The sequence below is a fragment of the Trichechus manatus genome, unplaced genomic scaffold, assembly GCF_000243295.1.
Source record: "Trichechus manatus latirostris isolate Lorelei unplaced genomic scaffold, TriManLat1.0 scaffold00069, whole genome shotgun sequence".
Lineage (NCBI taxonomy): Eukaryota > Metazoa > Chordata > Mammalia > Sirenia > Trichechidae > Trichechus > Trichechus manatus.
In genome coordinates, this window is record NW_004444005.1 from 5,774,911 (window position 1) to 5,793,208 (window position 18,298).

General features: G+C 42.8%; 1 protein-coding gene across 1 annotated transcript in view; it reads right to left on the bottom strand.

The window, feature by feature from the left end:
• EFCAB6 (EF-hand calcium binding domain 6) overlaps positions 1-12,434 on the bottom strand; it is a 317,117-nt gene extending 304,683 nt beyond the window's left edge. The window contains exons 1-2 of the mRNA XM_012556542.2: positions 12,302-12,434; positions 5,392-5,603 (exon numbers count right to left, since the gene is read on the bottom strand). Of these exons, the coding sequence (XP_012411996.1) occupies positions 5,392-5,603; positions 12,302-12,434 (345 nt within the window). The remainder of the gene's footprint in view (positions 1-5,391; positions 5,604-12,301) is intronic.
• Between the last annotated feature and the right edge of the window lie 5,864 nt (positions 12,435-18,298).

Consider the following 18,298-nt stretch of genomic DNA (forward strand, 5'->3'; position numbering starts at 1 on the left):
AAACTATTTGTTCTGTAAGCCTTCACCTGAAGTACAATAATATATTTAAAAAATAAATAAATAAAAGAGATAGGACAGCAAATGCAACACGTGATTCTCATCTGGATCCTACAGGACATTGTTGGAACAACTGGCAAATGCTAGATGAGTTCTGGGGCTTGGATGACAGTAATGAATAGTGTTAATGTCCTTATTTTTGATTAATGTATTGTGATTATAAAGGACAGTGTCTTTGTTTGAAGGAAACATACTGAAATATTTGGGAGTGACACAGCAACTTACTCTCAAATGGTTCAGAAAAAAATTGTTCTTTGCACTGTACTTCCAATTTTTCTGTAACTATGTGGTTGTTTAAAAAAAAAAAAGACAAAGGAGAAGAAAAAGTTGTGCACCTAGTATGGCAAGAGAAAGCTCACAACAGACCAACCCTCCCACAGAAAATAACTTTAAAATCTGGTCAAAATACAAAAAAAAAGAAAAAAAAAAAAACCTATATAAAAGCTCTGGGGAATAAACAAAAGCAGACAGATTTTGGAGGGAAGTCAAAACTTAGCAGAAGAGACAGATATATAGCAAGTCTCCTGTTTTGAAGGGCTTTGAGCCCGCCGGCCAGCCACAGTCTCCATGCAGCACAGAGTGGCCAAAACCCCAAAGAAAACTCATTGTCTTTCTGGCCTAAAAATCCAGTGCACAGAACCCAAGGTAACCACTAGAAAGTGGACGGGAGGAATCTCAAAGAGCAGAGTGACAGAGGAGGAGACTCAATTTATATGAATAAACTTTGTCCAATTTCTAGCGGACCCCTGAACCAGGCATGTGCAATTCAGGCTTAGAGCAGCCCAGCGAAAGATGAAAGAACTGAATGGAAATAAGAGCTGCTGCTCAGCACAGGTAAGACACAGTTTGCAAGTTAACTGCCTGGCCAAACAAAAGTACCAACACTCTTTGGAAGACTATAACATAACCCAGAGGTTCAACAACACAACATTCACAAATGTTTAGGACTGCTCTGTTTAATAAACAGCCATAGATGTTTTGCCTACTGAGCACTGGAAATGTGGCTAGTGCAACTGATAAACTGCAATTTTTAATTTTTGTTATTGTTGTTAGGTGCCACAGAGTCTGTTCTGACTCATAGCAACCCTACATACAACAGAATGAAACACTGCCCAGTCCTGCGCCATCCTCATAATTGCTGCTATGCTTGAACTCATAGTTGTAGCCACTGTGTCAGTCCATCTCATTGAGAGTCTTCCTCTCTTTTGCTGACCCTCTCCTTTACCAAGCATGATGTCTTTCTTCAGGGACTTGTCCCTCCTGATAACATGTTCAAAGTACATGAGACGAAGACTTGTTATCCTCACTTCTAAGGAGCATTCTGGTTTTACTTTTTCCAAGACATATTTGTTCATTATTCTGGCAGTCCATGATAATATTCAATATCCTTCGCCAGCACCATAATTCAAAGGTATCAATTCTTTAGTCTTCCTAAATCATTGTCCAGCTTTCACATACATATGACGTGACTGAAAATACCGTGGCTTGGGTCAGGCACACCTTAGTCCTCGAAGTGACAGCTCTGCTTTTCAACACTTTAAAGAGGTCTTTTGCAGCAGACATGCCCAATGCAATATGTCGTTTGATTTCTTGACTGCTGCTTCCATGGGTGTTGATTGTGGATCCAAATAAAATGAAATCCTTGACAACGTAAATCCTTTCTCCATTTATCATGATGTTGCTTATTGGTCCAGTTGTGAGAATTTCTGTTTTCTTTATGTTGAGGTGTAATCCATACTGAAGACTGTAGTCTCTTATCTTCATCAGTAAGTGTTTCAAGTCCTCTTCACTTTCAGCGAGCAATGTTACGTCCTCTGCATATCGCAGGTTGTTAATGAGTCTTCCTCCAATCCTGATGCCACGTTCTTCATATAGTCCAGCTTCTCAGATTATTGCCTCAGCATACAGACTGAATAAATATGGTGGAAGGAAACAACCCTGACACACACCTTTTCTGATTTTAAACCAAGCCATGTCCCCTTGTTCTGTCTGAACGACTGCCTCTTGTTCTGTGTACAAGTTCTGCATGAGCAAAATTAAGTGTTCCGGAATTCCATTCTTCACAATGTTATCCATAATTTGTTATGATCCACATAGTCAAATGCTTTTGCATAGTCAATAAAACACATGTAAACATCTTTCTGGTATTTTCTGCTTTCAGCCAAGATCCATCTGACATCAGCAATGATATTCTTTGTTCCATGTCCTCTTCGGAATCCGGCTTGAATTTCTGACAGTTCCCTGTCGATGTACTGCCGCAACTAATTTTGAATTATCTTCAACAAAATTTTACTTGTGTGTGATATTAATAATATTGTTGTATAATTTCTGCATTCCATTGGATCCCCCTTCTTTGGAATAGGTACAAATATGGATCTCTTTCAGTCACTTGGCCAGGTAGCTGTCTTCCAAATTTCTTGGCAGAGATGAGTGAGCACTTCCAGCATTGCATCCGTTTGTTGAAACATCTGTCAATTGCTGGAGCCTTGTTTTTCACCAATGCCTTAAGTGCAGCTTGGACTTCCTCCTTCAGTACTTATTAAAATTATTATCTTATTAATAATTTTAACAGTGACTACATGTTGAAATGAGATAATATTTTGGATACATTTGATTAAATGAAATATATTTTTACAATTATTTACACCTATTTCTTTTTTCTTTTTTTAATGTGGCTACCAGAGAATTTTAAATTACATATGTGGCTCACATTATATTTCTATTGAACAGTGCTTGTCTGGGATGCTATCCAAGTAGAGTCAAATGAGAAGAAAGAGAAAATGTGATCTGTTCTCAAGGGAAAGATGTTAGAATTATCATACAAGGGCTTTAAAGCAGCTAGTCTAACTATGATCAATGAAGTAAAAGAAATGTGCTCATAACTGAAGGAAAAACTAGGAAATCTACGTAGAGAGATAGAAATTATACAAAAGAGAGCCATGTGGAAATTCCATAACTAAAAAATACAATGTCTAAAATAAAAAATTAACTGAATGGACTTCATAGCAGAATGCAGATAATAGAAGACATAGTCAGTCAGCTTGAAGTTAGATCAATGGACATTATCCAATCTGCAAAATAGAAAACAAATATATATTTTTTTTTTAATGAGCAGAGACTCAGGGGCCCATGGGATAATATCAAAAAGTCTAAAAGAAGCAAGAATGATGCAAAAATACTTTTCGGCTGAAACATTCCCGAATTCAGTGAAAGACAAAATTAAAGGGAAGAGAAAACCTTGAAACAGTAATGTGGTATACTCAAGAAAAAACAACAAACATCTGCAAATACAGAAAACAAACTCAGTGACAGGATATGAGAGTCCGTCCCTGAGGTTAAGACTGGAATTCTGGAACACCTAAAATTCACTCAGCTCTTTGTTTTCATAACACATAAGCAAAGTGGGTTGGGCTGGAGTGTAGAACAAACTCTGAAAAGAAACAGGTCTCTAAATAAATACTATGAAACAGCATGAAGCCAGACTCCAGTTAAAAACTAACAAATGAATAAAAAATGCTTGTTTATCTGTGCGCCTGTACAAACTCCATTATTTGACTGAAAGGAGCACTATCAATATTCCAACTCAATTTTTCCACTGTTGTAATTACTATATCATCTCATAGCGACCTTATAGGGTCGTACGTGAGTCAGAATCGACTGGATGACAATGGGTTTGGCTTTTTGATTTAATTACTATATTGATCCCTGTAGATTTATTTTGAGAGTGTTTAATTCCTACCGTATTGCTTATTCCTTTTTACTAACCTAAAGGTTGGCAGTTCAAACCCAACCAGGGGTACCGCAGAAGAAGAAGGCCTAGAGATCTGCTTCGGTAAAGATTACAGCCAAAAAAGCCCAAAGGAGCAGTTCTACTCTGTAACACATGGGGGTCACTATGAGTCGGAATCGACTCAGTGGCAATGGGTTTGGGTTTGGTTTGGAGGGCACGGATCACACCCAGTGTTTACTATTTGCATCCCCCTGGTATGGTACATCACCCAGAGGCCCAAGGGCACTCATCTGCCTCATCCCTCCCCAAATGACTGCATCACCTCCAGGTGCAAACCCTTTACCGGCTCCCTGCAGATTCCAGAGAGTTCGACAAAGGTCAAGCTGTGTCACTTAATACCTTATAGGATTGGCCGCTCACTACTCTTGCCACAACTTGAAATATATTCCTTTACTTCAGATATAAATGATCCTACCCAATTCGCTGAATAAACATGCCATGTCAATTCAGGCCTCCAAGCCTTCATATAGGCTATTCCCTCTGCCCATACTGCCCTTCTCTTCTTCTTTCCTCTAGCTAACACCCACTCTTCCGTCCAAACTAAGCTTAAGTGCCTCCTTCTCCAACAAGCCTTCCAGGACTACAGCCCTCATTTTTAGACAGATACCCCACCTCTAACTCTCAACCCACCTTGTAATTACCCCTGTCCTAGTACTTATCAGAAAGGAGCCGCAGTGGCATAGTGGTTAAGTGCTTGGCTACCGACCGAAAGGTTGGCAGTTCAAACACACCAGCAGCTCTGCTCAAGAAAAGACCTGGCGATCTGCTTCCATAAAGATTGTTGTTGTTAGGTGCTGTCGAGTCGGTTCATAACAACCCCACGTACAACAGAACAAAACACTGCCCAGTCTTGCGCCATCCTCACAATTGCTATGTCTGAGCCCATTGTTGCAGCCACTGTGTCAATCCATCTCGTTGAGGGACTTCTTCCTTTTCACTGACCCTCTACTTTATCGAGCATGATGTCCTTCTCCAGGGACAGGTCCCTCCTGATAACATGTCCAAAGTATGTGAGACGTAGATTACAGCCTAGGAAACCCGATGGGGCAGTTCTACTCCGTCACATGGGGTTGCTGTGAGTCAAAATTGACTCAACAGCACCTCACAACAACAGCACTTATCAACACTTCCATAGTCTCTCACTGGACCGCGTAAACAGGGACCATGGCTGATTTATCTGTATCCTCAGCCCCTAGCATTGGGTCTAGCACATAGAAGGTGCTCAATAACCATTCAACGCCATATACTAAGTCCCAAAATAGAAACAAATTAGCCAAATATTCTTATATGGAAGCCTCAAAAAAAAAAAAAAAAAAAGAAAGGAAATGGCTGTAACGGTGCTACACACAAAATACAACCCAAGTAAATGTTGACTGAGACCCTAAATCTGCCAGAATTTAATTGACTGAAGGGTGAAAAATAAACAGAACTTCAACTGCTAATTTGGAACAGTGGGAAAAAAGTGAAAACTGATTACACGTTCCTCCAATCTCCTTCACCTTTTCTCTGACTGGATTACCCTGAGTAGTTATTACATACAGTACCTGAGCCAACACATCCTGAAACTGTTCTCGCGTGAGAGGCAGAAGGAAGGTGGTGATGGCTCTCCTCAGTTCACTTTTTGACACCGTCAAGTTCTGACCAGTATCGAGCAGCTGGAAGGCTTTTTTCAACTCATGCCCTTTGTCAGTAATTTTTTGAAATAAAATCCGTTTAATGTCTAGGGAAGACAGTATTGGATTTGCAATAGCTGTGGCTATAAGAGAGAAAGGTATTTATTAAAAGTGTTTAAAGTTAAGATACTAAAAAATTGTTCCACTGTTTAAAAGAATCAATTAGGCTGCTAAAGCAATCATGTCTTCTACTATATCTAGGTTTACACGTCTAATCATCTGACTTGCCATGGAAATTCTACAGTCATTCTCTGCACTTTAGTCAATAACATTAGTAGGAAAAGAAAACAAAAAAGGCAAAGATTATCTTCCCTATAAAGGACGTAGGTCACTGCAAGTGAAAAACATGGATACTGGAAGAAAATCTAGTTAAGAATTAGTGTCATTTGAAATAAATCTTTAAAATATCATATTCATTTTTCATCCCCTTACAAATTTTTGAGGGAAAAACATGTAATTCTTAAATTCATAGTTTCCCTTTCAAATAGGTATATAGGAACATAAAGGTAATAACAGAATATTTAAATTGCTCTTCATAAGCAACTAACAAGAACATCATGTACAGAAAGGAGAGGAGATTGGCAGTTAAGGAGACATGTTGGTCAAGTATAACATGCTCAAGCAATTAATAATGGAGGGTGGCGCAACTGGTTTGCACTCAACTACTACCATAAAATTTGGCAATTCAAACCCACACAGCAGTGCCACGGAAGAAAGGCCTGGCAATCTGCCCCTGTGACGATTACAGCCAAGAAAACCCTATGGAAAAATTCTACTCTGTAACACATGGGGTCACCATGAGTCAGAATCGCCTCAATGGCAATAGGGTTTTTTTTTTTTAGTTTCTTTTTACTAATTGCCTCATAAGCATGTGAGAGCTGGACAATGAAAAACAAGTATCAGAGAAGAACTGATGCATTCGAACTGTGGTGTTGACATATACAGCATACTGTATATACCATGAACTTCCAGAAGAACAAACAAATCTGTCTTGGAGGAAGTACATACAGCCAGAACGCTACTTAGAAGCAAGGATAGCAAGACTTTGTCTCACATATTTTGGACATATCATCAGGAGGGACCAGTCCCTGGAGAAGGACATCACGCTTGGTGAAGGGTCAGCAAAAAAGAGGGAGCCCCTCAACAAGATGGCCTGGACACAGTGCCTGCAACAATGGGCTCAAACAGCAATGACTGTGAGGATGGCGCAGGACGGGGCAACGTTTCGTTTGAATCAGAGCCGACTCAACAGCACTTAACAACAACAACGCCATGGTCCTGGAGTGAAAAACTGGAGTGGATAAAAAAATGTTCAGAAGGTAGAGTCTACAGAATCTTCTGATTTGATGTGCAGGGTGAGGTAGAGGCAAGAGGATAAAGCTTTGTATCCAGTTTGGGCAGCTGGGTAGTGGGAGATGTGGCAGACCGTATTTTCCAAGAGGTCAACAACGTCTCCAATCCCGCATACTTTCATTACAATGTCACGTTAACACTCCTCCCAGCAAAAAGTGAGGTATATGTTCCTTCCCCTTGAATCTGGGTGGGTCTGTAACTATGGCAGAATCCACGCTATGGGATTTCCAAGATTAGGGCATAAAAAAAAAACACTACAGCTTCTGCCTGGTCCTCTTAAGATGCTCGCTCTTGGAACCCAGGCGCCACGCTGTAAGGAAGCCAAGAAGCCACATGGAAACGCCACAGGTAGGCGTCCTGGCTAACAGCTCCGGCTGAGGTCCCAGCCAATAGCCAGAATCAACCAACTGCCAGCCATGGGGGAGTGAACAAGCTCCAGGTGATTCCAGCCCCCTCCCCCCTGGAAAGCACCCCCAACTGTTCGCACCTCCTCAGCTAAATTGCATGGAACAGAGACAAGCTGTCCCCGAGACCTGCCCACATTACATATTTGGGAGGGAAATAGATGACTGTTGTTATTTTAAGCCACTGTGTTTGAGGTAGTTGATACGCAGCAACAGATTCCTGGAACAGGAGAGGAAGAAGTTTGTGGGAAAGATAATGAGTTCAGTTTAGGATATCTAAGTGGGGATATCCATTTGAAAGATGAAGACGTAAATCTGGAGATGAGAAGAGGAGTGGGCTGGGTGTGAGAACAACAGAGGGGACGCCATGGAGGAAGCAGGCCAAGGGGGAAGAGAAGAAGGAAGCCCAGTGAAATGCTGACCTTTAAGAAAGTGGAATCCATTCATTCATTCATTCGAGAAAAGATTTACTGAGAACCTATCATATTTCAGCCACAGTTCTAGGCACTAAGGGTCCAGTATAAGACAGTGACAGGTCCTGCTCCTGTAAAGCTTACTATCTGGAGGTGAGTAGAGAGGCAAGAAACAGGTAAATAAACTATAAGGTAACAGCAGACAGAGGTAAGTGCAATGAAGGCAGGAAGAGTGATGTGATAGGGAGTGGCTGGAAAGCTATTTGATATGAGGCAGTCGGGGAAGTCCTCTCTGAGTTATTTTATGAGCTGAAACCTGAATGATATAAATGAGGCAGCCAGGAAAACAGTAGCAGTTAAAAAGCCCCTAGGCAAGAACGAGCTTGCTATGCCCAGGAAGGAAGAAGGCCAGTGTAGACAGAGTCAACATGTATCGAGTGAGGTGGGGAGTAGGAAGGGTTGAGATCACGGTGGGTGAGGGCCAGCTTACATGAGGCCTCAGGTACCTACATAAGGACTGGGGTCTTCCTCAAAGTGCAATAGGAAAGCTCAAGGTAGTTTAGGCAGGGAAGTGATGTTCTCATACATTCTGTTGAAAAGATCATTCTGGCTGCTATGCAGAGAATGGAGCATAGAGGAGCAAGGAATGAGGAGAGAAGACCAGAAGGGAGGTGAATCCAAGAGTCCCAGAAGAGGTGATTGTGGCTTTAACCAGGTGGGAGCCTTGGATGTACAAAAAAAAAGGGGAGTCAGATTGAAGATATAATTTGGAAACCAAGCCGACAAGATCTTGATGATGGATTGGTTTTGGGGGATGAAGAAAAAAAGAGAAATCAAGGATAATTGCTTGGCGCTGGACTTGAAGAATCAGACAAAAGATGGCGCCATTTACTGAGATAGAGAACACTGGCAAGTCGAGATCTGTTGGGCCAGTTAATGTTTGAGATGTCCATCAGACAACACCCAAGCACAAAGGTCAAGGAGGCAACTGGAGGTATGATCTAGAGCTTAGTGAGGAAGTCAGAAGCTATAGGTTTGGAACAGAGATGGTATTTAGAGACACTGGGCCAGATGACTTACCTAAGGAGAGGGCAGAGATGGAAAAAAAGGAATGAACATGGAGCCCTGAGGGAGGAAATGGGCTTGAATGTCCAACAAGATCTCCAAGGATGCTCAGAAATGCAGGTCCCCATGCTTCCCTCTCCATTTCTGATTGTCCAATGTCTCCAGCCCAATGTCTTTAAATACCATCTCTATACCAAAACTAGGAGGATCCAGTCCCTGGAGAAGGACATCATGCTTAGTAATGTCGAGGGGTCAGCACAAGAGAGGAAGACCCTCAATAAGATGGACTGACACAGTGGGCTCAACGACGGACTCAAACATAGCAATGATTGTAAGGATGGCACAGGACCAGGCAGTGTTTCATTCTGTCATGCACAGGGTCGCTGTGATTTGGAACCCACTCAGCGGCGCCTAACAAGAACAACATACCAGAACTATAGCTTCTGACTTCCTCACTAAGCCCCAGACCATGTATATAGCCAATGGCCTCCTTGATCTTGTGCTCGGATGTTGTCTGATTAGCATCTCAGACATTAACAGGCCAAAGAGATCTCTTGACTCCAGTGTCCCCTTCCATCTAGCCACTCAGATCTCAGAAGAAACCGATCCACGCAGAGGAAGTGTACAAATCAACATTACCTAGAAATCACCAACTCTCCCTCCGCCCACCCAGCCTGAAAATCACCCTCCTGCTCCCGGTGTCACTGTGCGATCCCCATGTGGGCATTTATGCTCCCATTTTCAAAGATTTTCCCAGACTTTTCGTGTATATGTTTAGTGGCTTTTCCAGAAGCCACATCTTTGCAATCAATGATTCTAATTTAAAAGTATCAGAAAATATTGCTTTGAAATTAAGTGAAGGGAAACTTTTTTATCTCATGTGCCTAATGCAGCTTCTGAGATTTAAATATAAGCAGTAACCAAACTTGCATAACCCACTGGTGGGAGTACAAATTGGTGTAATCTTTCTGGAGGGCAATTTGACAAAATTTTCTCCATCCGTTTAGGATAAGGAAAGTCACAAAAGACTGTCACTCTCACCCTAGCAACGAGAACACATCGGATAAGCTAAAAATTGTCATTTTTTAAAACCCATCCAAGAACTGAGGATGCCAAAGAAACTAAATTCTACTGAATTTAGCAATAGGGAGACATAGGCAGATTGATGATTTAGGAAGATCACCCTGGAGGAAGACAGCGCCTCAAGGCAAGCCTGGCAGTGATTGTCATGGATTGAACTGTGTCCCCCAAAAATGTGTGTCAGCTTGGCTAGGCCAAGATTCCCAGTATTGTGTGGTTGTCCACCATTTTGTCATCTGATGTGATTTTCCTATGTGCTGTAAATCTTACCCATATGATGTTAATGAGGCAGGATTAGAGGCAGTTATGTTACTAGGCAGGATTAGGTTGTGTCTTAAGCCAATCTCTTTTGAGATATAAAAGAGAGAAGTGAGCAGAGAGACATGGGGGCCTCATACTACCAAGAAAAAAGAGCCAGGAGAATAGTACATCCTCTGGACCCAGGGTCCCTACGCTGAGAAGCTCCTTCACCGGGGAAGATTGACAACAAGGACCTTCCTCCAGAACTGACAGAAAGAGAAAGACTTCTCCTAGAGCTGGCGCCCTGAATTTGGACTTCTAGCCTCCTAGACTATCAAAGAATAAATTTCTCTTTGTTGACGCTATCTGCGTGTGGTATTTCTGTTATAGCAGCACTAGATAACTAAGACGGTGACCAATCAGATACCTGGAATTAGGAGCATGCAGCCAATCTTTAAGGGGAAAATCTCAAAGGCAGAGGCTGAGGGTTTTCTACTTTTCGAGGACTATTATGTCAATTTTCTATTCAAGTATCTAGAAATGAGAACTATGGGTTGAATCTTCAAGGGGAAGCTTCCAAGACAATAGTTTGCACCTTGTAAAAACCCTAAAACAAATAAACACTTAACAAGAAGTGAAATCCCTATAAATTTCCCTCTGATTTGATCCCTTCTCCATGTTTCTAAGCTTCCATGATTAATTCAGCATTCAGAAGAGAGCAAATTCTGTTTAGACATCAAGTGGAAAGGATACAGAATGTAAGAACAGAATGCAGAAAGTATGCACAAGGAATACAACAGCTAACTCTTACTAAGTCATCCAGGCGAGGGAAAGACTTCAAGGCAAGTCCCGACACAAAATTAAGAACCAAGCGGGGGTGAAATCACTATAAAATTTTTCCTGATATGATCTCTTTTTTCCATGTGTTTCCAAATTTCTTTATTATGAAATTAGTGTTTCAGAAGAGAGAAAATTCAGATTAAGTCCTTTTAGAACTTAAAGAATGTAAGAATATAGAACAAGGATAGAATGGAGTAATGTAGTATGAGGCACAAGGAGATAGAGTAGTTAGCCATTAGGAATTTGTCCATAACTATCTAGTCATCCTATTTGTTTTTTAGAGTATTCTCTTTCTTCTCTCTTCATCCCCCTCCTCCTCCTCTTCCACTCCCTTCTCTTTCTTTCACTCTCTCTCTCTTTCTTCGTGTGTGTGTGTGCGTGTGTGTGTGTGTGTGTGTTCACTGCTGTATCTCCAGCACCTAGAACAAAGCCTGGCACACACAGTCGATACTCTACACATTATCAGTTAAATGACTTGGCTAAATATTCTAATGTGAAAAATTGAAACTGGAGGAAGGAAGAAGAATCTAAAGAAGGAGGGAAGAGACAACAAAGCCAGAAGTCACAAAGGAAACTACTGATTATCTGCCTAGATGAAAACAGCTGAATAAAATACTATACGTTGGACCTACAAAATACCACGCAGTCATTAAAAAGAATGAGAAATATATACATGAACTAATATGGAAAATGTCTATACTATAATATCAAGTAAAAAAGCATGCTGCAGCAAAAAGAAATTGAAAAATACATACACATGTTGTTGTTGTTAGGTGCCGCTGAGTCAATTCTAACTCATAGTGACCCCAGGTGACAGAGTAGAACTGCCTCTTAGAGTTTTCTAGGCTGTAATCTTTACAGGAGCAGATCATCAGCCTGTCTCCTGAGGAGTCACTGGGTGGATTCGAACCACCAACCTTTTGGTTAGCAGCCAAGCGTTTAACCACTGTGTCACCAGGGCTCCTCTGGCACATAGTAAGGTTCCGAAAAGGTTTGTGAATAAATGAATAAACTAATGCACGAACAAACAAATGAAAAGACATGTGCTTCAGGGGAAGTATACTATCAAATTTTATTGCTTTTAAAACTGAGCGAGGCATATGATACACAGCACAGTAGTTAAGCCCATGAATTCTGGAATCACTGCCTGGGTTCAGATTCTCACCTTACCATTTAAAAACTCTGTTGCCTTTAGGCATGCTGCTTAATCACCCTGTGCCTCGGTTTTCCTATACAGAAAAGAGGGCTGACAATAGAACCTAGTTCACAGAGTAAGAGGGTGGCTTAACTGACACGGGGAGCCTTGGAGCAGAGCTCGGCACCCAGCAAACACACATACGTGTTGTCTACTGCTGTTACTGCCAGCGCTCGCTCATGACTACTCACCTGTAGAAGAAGACCTGAGCATATTTTGGAAACAAGTCCTTGAATACACTCTGCACGGGGAAGAGTGCGGCCTGAAATATGTGAGTTCTCGCGCGGGAGAATACGAAGCATGCCAGTGCAGTGTACTCTCCATTTTGTGCATTAAATCCCTGTGATGTTAAAAGAAAAAACACAGATTATATTATCTTAAAGGGCACCTAACACATGTGCTAAGACCAACCTGTTGCCATCGAGTTGATTCTGACTCACAGCAGCCCCAGAAGACAGAGCAGAACCGCCCCATAGGGTTTCCAAGGCTGTAATCTTTACGGAAGTAGACTGCCATCTCTCTGCCACAGAGCACCTGGTGGGTTAAAACAGCCAACCTTTCAGTTAGCAGCCAAGCACTTAACCACTGTGCCACCATGGTTCTTGGGACAAATAAAAAACCAAAACCAAACCCGTTGCAGTCGAGTCAATTCCAACTCATAGCGACTCTATACAACAAGAATAGAACTGCCCCATATGCTTTCCAAGGAGTGGCTGGTGGATTCCAACTGCTGACCTTTTGATTAGCAGCCAAGCTCTTAACCACTGCGCCACCAGGGTTCCTGGCCTTGGGACAAACAGGCACCCTGAAGTACACCAGGTAAGTAGGGCCATCATCTCAAGGCCAAGGCTACAGGAAGACACACAACAAGAGGCAGTAGCACTTGCTGTCGCCTGCCATATTGTCAGCGTGATACGCACCACGTGGCTAAACCAAACAAGACACACACAGAGTGTAGGCTAGTCCTAGGTGATGGCTCCAGTCTCTGAACACTTGTTGGCATCGGTCATTCAAGTCCAAGTCTTTGTACCTTCTATTTCACTCTGTCTTTCTGAGTATGTGTCCGTTGCTCCTGTAGCAGACGAGGATGGTTAAACCCGTTGCCGTCAAGTCCTTTCCAACTCACAGCAACCCCATGTGACAGCGTAAAACTGCCCCATAGGGTCTCCAAGGCTGTAAGCTACGGAAGCTGACTGCCACATCTTTCTCCCGCAGAGCAGCTGGTGGGTTCGAACAGCTGACCTTCTGGTTAGCAGCCAAGTGCTTAACTACTGTGCCACCAGGGCCCCTTACATGTGTGCTAACCTCCTATCTGTTCCTTTTCCGAAAGGACAACTGGAGACCATAAAAATGCGGCTAATCATTTCCTGTTTACTAATGCTTCAAAGACTATTCTTAAGGTGAACATCAAATCATGATTTTGGATTCCTTGTTTTTAGTTGATCCAATAAACTTCAATTGTGGGAAAACAAAGAGGCTTTTGGAAAGGAAAAATCACCTCCATCTTAACTATTGCCGACTCGTGTCTTTAGTAGGAAGCGCGGGGGAGAGAGTTTGAGAGCTGCTGTGTCGCGCCTGCTGAGTCCCCACAAGACCCTCACTGTAAACCCAACACAGGGCCAGTGGCAGAGCAGATGGTGACCTCAGCATAAATAACCCAGTGAGGACCTCGGAAGAGTCTATCTTCCACAAAAGCAACAAGAACCCTGGCAAAAATTGTCAGATTCAGCTTTTTCAGAACTCTGGAAATAAACCAAAGGCTTGCAGCAATCTGGGGAGTGTTTATTCAGGAAATATGGTCATATCTCAGCAAGAACAGCATGCTTTGTGGCACTTTCACTCACCCCGGTCCCACTCTTCCCTCACCCGCTCTGTGGTCACCTTGAAAACTAACAGCCTGTAGTCAGGTGAAAACCAGCAGCTTGGAACTGCTACCCATCTACCCATTGCCATCGAGTGCATTCCGACTCATAGCAACCCTATAGGATGGAGTAGAACTGCTCCATGGGTTTCCAAGGCTATAATCTTTACAGAAGCAGACTGCCACATCCTTTTACCTGTGGAGCAGCTGGTAGGTTTGAACCACCAACCCTTCAGTTAGCAGCCAAGTGCTTAATCACTGCACCACCAGAGCCATTAGAGGGAGAAAAAGAGGGTAGGGGCCCCTTCAAAGCCCCATTCCCAGAGAACTGTCATTGTTTTCCCTGTCTGGTGGTTCCCTGGAAGACCCCACTCACAAGGCTGTCTTTTTATGAATTGACGCAGAACTCACCCATTAAGAACAGCATATTGCACAGAGAAATTTGTCCAAAATAATAATAATAATAATCAATGGCAATTGTTTAGCATTGTGGCTGCCTGAGGCAGTGGGTAACAGTTGGGCTAACCAAAATGTTTAAAAGAAAAAGTTAGTGAATGAGATGTCCACAGAGGCTTTGAAAAGCTCCCACAAAGTCCTGGGAATCTAGGATGCCACCTTACACCAAGGGCTGTGTGCACGCACATGGCTATGTACATGCTCAGGAAAAGCCTGAGAGGGGACTAAGCTCTCATATCCTGCTAACCTTGACGCTCTGCACAAGCAGGAAGTGAAGGTTAAGGCAGAGTTGTAAACTGCCTGCCTGAGTGTTGAAGGCCTGCTCCAACACAAACAAAGAGCCCCTTGGCAAAGACACAGAGACCAATCGTTTCCAGACATTTAAAGAAATCTCAAGGAACCCTGGTGGCACAATGGTTAAGCACTCGGCTGGTGAATGAAAGGTCAATGGTTCAAACCCACCAGACATTCCATGGGAGAAAAGACTTGCTCTGCTCCCATAAAGATTACAGCCTAGGAAACCCTACAGAGCAGTTCTACTCTATCACATGGGATCACTGTAAGTCAGAATTGACTCAACGGCACCTAACAACAACAAGGAGATCTCTGACCAACTGTGAGCTGACCACCAAGTAGAGACAGTCAAGTAGAGATACTGAATAGGCATTTGGATATCCGAGTCTGAGTTCAGGGCAGAGAGCGGGAATAGAGATGTAAGTTTGACGACTGTCAGCATATAGAGACGTACATAAAGGCACAAAATCAGATAAACCCACCAACGACAGAGGTATAAGAGAAAAGTTGTAAGGACTGAGTCTGGAAGCTCTCCAACATCCAGAGTTCAGAGAGACAAACTCTCAAAGGTGACTGAGAAAGAGCAGCCAGTGAGATAGGCTTAAAACCAGTAGCTATGTGTCCTGGAAGCCAAGGTAAGAAAGTGTCTCAAGGCAAAGGGGGCAACGCTAAGATAATAATCATGTAAGATGAGGATCGAAATTTGTCCTTTGGATTCAGCCATGTGAGAACCAATGATGACCCTGATAGGAGCAGTGCTGTTGGGATGGTGGGGTGCAAATCAGTCTAGGTGGGTTTTAGTACAGTTCCGAGAAGAATTAGCAACATTAAATACAGACAAGTGTTGTGAGAAACTCTGCTGTGAAACGAGAGGAGAAATGGTGAGGGAGCTAGAGCAGGTGCGGGTTAGAGGAGAAACTTCTTTAAGATCAGAGAATCAGTATCATGTCTGAATACTCATGACAGTGATCTAGTAGTGAGGCAAAGAGTAATGAAGCAAGAGAGAAAAGAGAGAACTGATGGTTCCCATGAGTTTGCAAGTAGAGACAGGCCTGGTGGCGATCTGCTCCTGTAAAGGTTACAGTCTGGAAAACCCTATGGGACAGTTCTACTCTGTCACTTGGGGTCGCTTTGATTCGGAATTGATTCGACGGCACACAACATTCCTCGCGACAAAAGAGAACGCACAGAATATGGACACGGATGTGATGGTGGGAGCTCCTGGAAGCATCTTCTGATTGTTTCTGTTTTCTCGATGAAATAAGCAATAAGGTCATCAGCAGAGACTGAGGATGGGGAGCGGTATCTCAGGTTCAGGAGATGGGACAAAGGATGAAACAGTTGTCTAGAAGAGAAGAAGGCAAGTGGGGAGGGGGTAGGAGAAGTAAAATGCCTGTCAGAGTTTCAGGGAACCAGTTGAGCTTCATGATCATGTACTTATGAGCCAGTCCATGTGCTCATGCGTTTTCTCTAGCCACGTTCAGCTGCATAGGTCACAGAGAGCTGGATTTAATTTGGGTCATGGTTTTGACAAGCAAGTGTGATATGGAGAGTTGAGGGTATATGCAAGGGAAGTGATTACATGTGCACATACTACGCAGAAATGAACACCAAGAATCATGGGAATTACCAGTTTAACTGAAAGGAGACAAGATATAAGAACAGACAAGCAACTCAATCTTATAGAATTTTTTTCTTTTTTAAAATAATCTTTTAATTTTAGAATAGTTTTGGATTTATTATTCTGACTCCACTAGGAAATTATTGGGGGTTTACTATGAGCCAGGAACTGTGCTTAATATTTATGCAAACCTATCACTTAAAACCCATTGCCAACGAGTCTGACTCATAGCAACCCTATAGGACAGAGCTGAACTGCCCCAATAGGGTTTCTAAGGCTGTAAATCTTTACGGAAGCAGACTGCCACATCTGACCTTTCCATTAGGAGCCACGCACTTTAACCACTGCACCACCAGGGCTCCTTACCAGGGCTCACTTAACTCTCCCCATACCCAACTAGTTATTGTTATTCTCATTTTACAGGTGAGGAAACTGATGCTCAGAGCAGACAAGCCATTTGCCCAGGGCTACCAACTGCTGGGCAAATCACTTACCTGCTCTGAGCATCAGTTTCCTCACCTGTAAAATAGGAATAACAATAACTAGTTCGGTATGCCCTTACCTGTCTATCAGTTTGTCATACTGTGGGGGCGTGCATGTTGCTGTGATGCTGGAAGCTATGCCACCAGTAGTCAAACACCAGCAGGGTCACCCAAGGCTGACAGGTTTCAGATGAGCTTACAGACTAAGACAGACTAGGAAGAAGGGTGCAGCAGTCTACTTCTGAAAAGAATTAGCCAGTGAAAACCTTATGAATAGCAGCAGAACATTGTCTGATACAGTGCCAGAAGATGAGCCCCTCAGGTTGGAAGGCACCCAAAATACAACCGGGGAAGAGTTGTCTCCTCAAAGTAGAGTTGACCTTAATGACGTGGATGGAGCCAAGCTTTCGGGACCTTCATTTGCTGATATGGCGAGACTCAGAATGAGGAGAAACAGCTGCAAAAATCCATCAATAATCAGAACGTGGAATGTATGAAGACTGAATCTAGGAAAATTGGAAATCGTCAAACATGAAATGGAAGGCATGAAGATCAATAACCTAGGCATTAGTGAGCTCAAATGGACTGGTATTGGCCATTGTCAATCAGATAATCATATGGTCTACTATGCTGGGAATGACAGCTTGAAGAGGAACAGCATTGCATTCATCTTTAAAAACAACATTTCAAGATCTATCCTGACGAGGTGGAGCCAAGACGGCAGAGTAGTCAGATGCTTCTGGTGGACCCTCTTACAACAAAGACCCAAAAAAACAAATGAATCAATTATATATGGCATTCTGGGGGCCCTGAACATCAAAGGCAGAGTTGAGGAACCGGACTGAGTGGCAGGGGGAGGGAGAGCCAGTTCAGAAGCAGAGAGGAGTTGCCAGACCTGACCCGGCAAGAGCCTGAGCCCTTCAGGCCTGATCAGCTCAGGGGTGAGCAGTGAGACAGGCAAGCAGCAGTGCTCAGGAGGCACGTTTTCCACACCAGGAGAGACCCAGCACCAGAGAGTCTACACAGCCAACCACAATCAGTGAGAAGCAGCCCTGGATTGGTGAAATAAGAGCCATCACATGAATAGATATATGCACACTCATGTTCATTGCAGCACTGTTTACAATAGTAAAAAGATGGAAACAACCTAGATGCCCATCAACGGGTAAATGGATGAACAAATTATGGTATATCCACATAATGGGATACCACGCAACGATAAAGAACAACGATGAAGCCGTGAAACATCTTATAACATGGAGGAAGCTGGAGGGCATTATGCTGAGTGAATTTAGTCAGTCACAGAAGGACAAATATTGTATAAGACCACTGTTATAAGAACTCAGGAAAAGGTTTCAACAAAGAAGAAAACATCCTTTGATGGTTACGAGGGTGGGGAGGGAGAGGGGTATTCACTAACTAGATAGTAGACAAGAACTATCTTAGGTGAAGGGAAGGACAGCACACACTACAG